Genomic DNA, 2,869 nt, shown 5'->3' with positions numbered 1-2,869 from the left:
TGCTAAGACGATGTGATGTTTGAAGTCCAGGAGGGGGCTATCGTCCTGGGTATTCTTTACACAAGCATCGCACTCTGTGCCAGGCTCTGGTTCTATAAAAGCAGCTGTTGGTTCACAGACAGACAGATGTGCTCTTGGTTGCTTCCTTTTTTGCCATCTCTAACATTATTTTGTCACCGTTGTTGGATCAGGAAAATGTTTGCAACTGCCGCGCTGCTGGTCTTTGTGTGCCTGACCACCACCACCACTCATGCAGACCATCATCACGAGCCTTGTCGTAAGACACTTCTAACACTTCTGTTGATACCCTTTTGTCTATTTAAATCTGAGAATGTTTGATGCTTTCTGCAAAGGTTGTACAATTTTATTTTTCAGTGTGGTTTGCCTGGTGGATAAATTTGCCTTACTCTTTTGTTTCAGATACACACAACATGACTGGATTGATGAGTGTGGTGAGTCTTTATTATGATTAAGATCTAACCAGGAATGCAAAAAAAACATGTAAAATGTTCTTGTCTTTGGACAGATGAACCTAAAAGGTGAAACAAAAGCTTTTGGGTCGTTCACTTACGACTCAGTGGGCAGAAAACTGCGTTTCACCTCCAACGAGAGTCACCCGGCAGACACATCACTTGGTTTGGATCTGCTGATGCTTTTCGATGAGGTAGCTCATAAATTTTACCCCTTACTTCGCTTCAAATAAATGTCACGTTGAGGTTGTGTCGTGACTTGACAAGTGAATATGTTTTTGCTTTCAACAGGGGATTTTCTATGAGATTGACATCAAAAACCATAGCTGTGAGAAGAAAAAGCTTCAAATGTCCTTGCATCCTTTTGACATTCCTGATGACGCCAAGTTTCACAGTACAGTGACCACCGGGAGCTCCTCCGTTAAAGGCGAGGGGCTGAAAGTCAATATCTGGACTGGACCACTGACAAATATGAAAGGTGGAATAGTTTCTATGAGATGTGACTTCAGTACGGCTTCATAACTTCAGCAGTTTTCAAGTCTGACTTCTGATTTCTCTGTCAGGTTCTTACTCCATGTCTGTAACCAAGGGATGTTTGCCAGTGTCCACTTTCTATTTCACTGAAACCACATCATTCCTCTTCAGGTTAGTTTTAGGTGGTTCTTTTGGGCATGTAGAAACAGGATGTAATGGGTAACATCGCCAAATTTCCCTGTAAATTTCATGCTTTTTTTTTTTTTTTCTTCACAGCAACATGGATGTCGAACTGGAAATCAAGGATCCTGACCTCCTTGTGGTGCCCTCTGTTTGTCACGGAAAGCCTGTGGAAGACACCCCCGAGGGAACAGTAAACAGCTTCCTCAACGAGTTCATGTAGATGAAACCTGCCAGTGAAAAATGAAACTCACATCAAATCATGACTTCCCTGAATTTTTATTTTGCTTTTCTTTAGTTTTTATGCTTAGCTACAGTTTTTCTCTTGATGCTCCTCTTCATCCCATCTGCTTTTATCACGTCTCTCTGCCCTGAGAAAAAAAAAAAAAAAAACCTGTGCTGAATTGATATTGGATTTTGATGTAAGGCTAAAAGATATGGTAAGGATTGCAGAATTTGAAAAGAAAACTAACAAATGGTGGCTGTTCAAATTTGTACCACTGACAAAACATGTAAAATATGATTCATAAAAATGTCGAAGCTGCCAAAAGTGTGATGTGTTTCATTTTTGCCAGTTTTTTTGTTTGAACAAAATGATTTTACAGCAGAGGTGTGGTTTGGATCGTGGAGCATTGCAAACTTAGTCAAGTCCAGAAACCCTTCTACACATTTGTTTTTTGCACAAATGAATATTAAATTAATGTTACGCATGTTGCCATGAGCGTCCCAATCCAGTAAGGAAACAAATTGTTATATGCTTCCACATGGCATTATTTAAATAAAATCATAAACAAGCACATTAAATAATCAATGGAAATATCAAAGCATTCTTTGTGTCACCAATATAATATAATGCATAATTACACAATTAACTGTGTCAATAGAGTTTTAATTTTTCACTTGCATAATTGTTTGCAATTTATTTAAGATTTCATTGTACTTGTGCTGTGTGTGCGCTACAGCGGAACACTGAATAAAAGTGTCACATGTGATTGGTTACCATAAACAGCATGTTAACTTACAATCAGTCACTTTAACTGTTGCACTTCTACAGCAACCCACTGACCAACTCCCCAGAGCCTTCAGGAAAAAAGATTGATAAATTCAATAAATGTAATAAATTATCAATTCTTAAATTATTGTGAAACATGCAAAGAAATTTTAATCCCCCTCCGCACCCAAAAATGATTCTATTATTGAGTTTGCAAGAACTTTTCCATTGTTTTATAGGCTTGACGCTACTTGTCCTCCGATTCAGGGACTTTCTGTGCAATGCCTTATTACACTCTCATTTTTCTGTTTTTCAATTAATCTTCATCATCATGTTAGTGTTAGTATGTGATTTCCCTTTTGTGTTTTTACTTATCTTAGCAGCTTTGAAAGTGAAAACATGTTTTGCTGAGTTTACTTAAAATTTAAACAAAGCAAAGTGGAGAATGAAAAAAAAAAGTGTCAGGCTTAAAGAACTAAATAATAAGCACAAAAAAATCCCCCACGGGACCTGAAGGAAGTATTATATTTCCGAAGATCATCAATTTGTGTTTGAGTAATGATCTCAAAACACAAAGTTATTTGATTGATTGCTTATTTTCCTACTGCTAATAAAAATAATGACAAACTACAGAAATTGTTTACCATCTTGGTCAGAAACAGCTTAGCAAGAGGAGATATAGAAAGTATTGTGTATAGAAAATACACAATACCACCTCTTTAATGTTTCAGGATGCGGCCCTATCTGCTTTGAC

General features: G+C 37.5%; 1 protein-coding gene across 1 annotated transcript; it reads left to right on the top strand.

The window, feature by feature from the left end:
- On the top strand, nt 1-1,674 carry epd (ependymin). Its single transcript, XM_008427588.3, has 6 exons — nt 1-277; nt 421-452; nt 527-664; nt 762-948; nt 1,034-1,115; nt 1,221-1,674. The coding sequence occupies exons 1-6, from the start codon at nt 16-18 to the stop codon at nt 1,345-1,347; spliced, it is 828 nt and encodes a 275-aa protein (XP_008425810.1). The 5' UTR covers nt 1-15; the 3' UTR covers nt 1,348-1,674.
- The last annotated feature ends 1,195 nt before the right edge of the window (nt 1,675-2,869 follow it).

Source organism: Poecilia reticulata, chromosome 14 (genome assembly GCF_904066995.2).
Source record: "Poecilia reticulata chromosome 14, P_reticulata-male-v2, whole genome shotgun sequence".
NCBI lineage: Eukaryota > Metazoa > Chordata > Actinopteri > Cyprinodontiformes > Poeciliidae > Poecilia > Poecilia reticulata.
The sequence above is the reverse complement of the archived record's forward strand: the minus strand, read 5'-3'. Positions and strand labels throughout refer to the sequence as shown.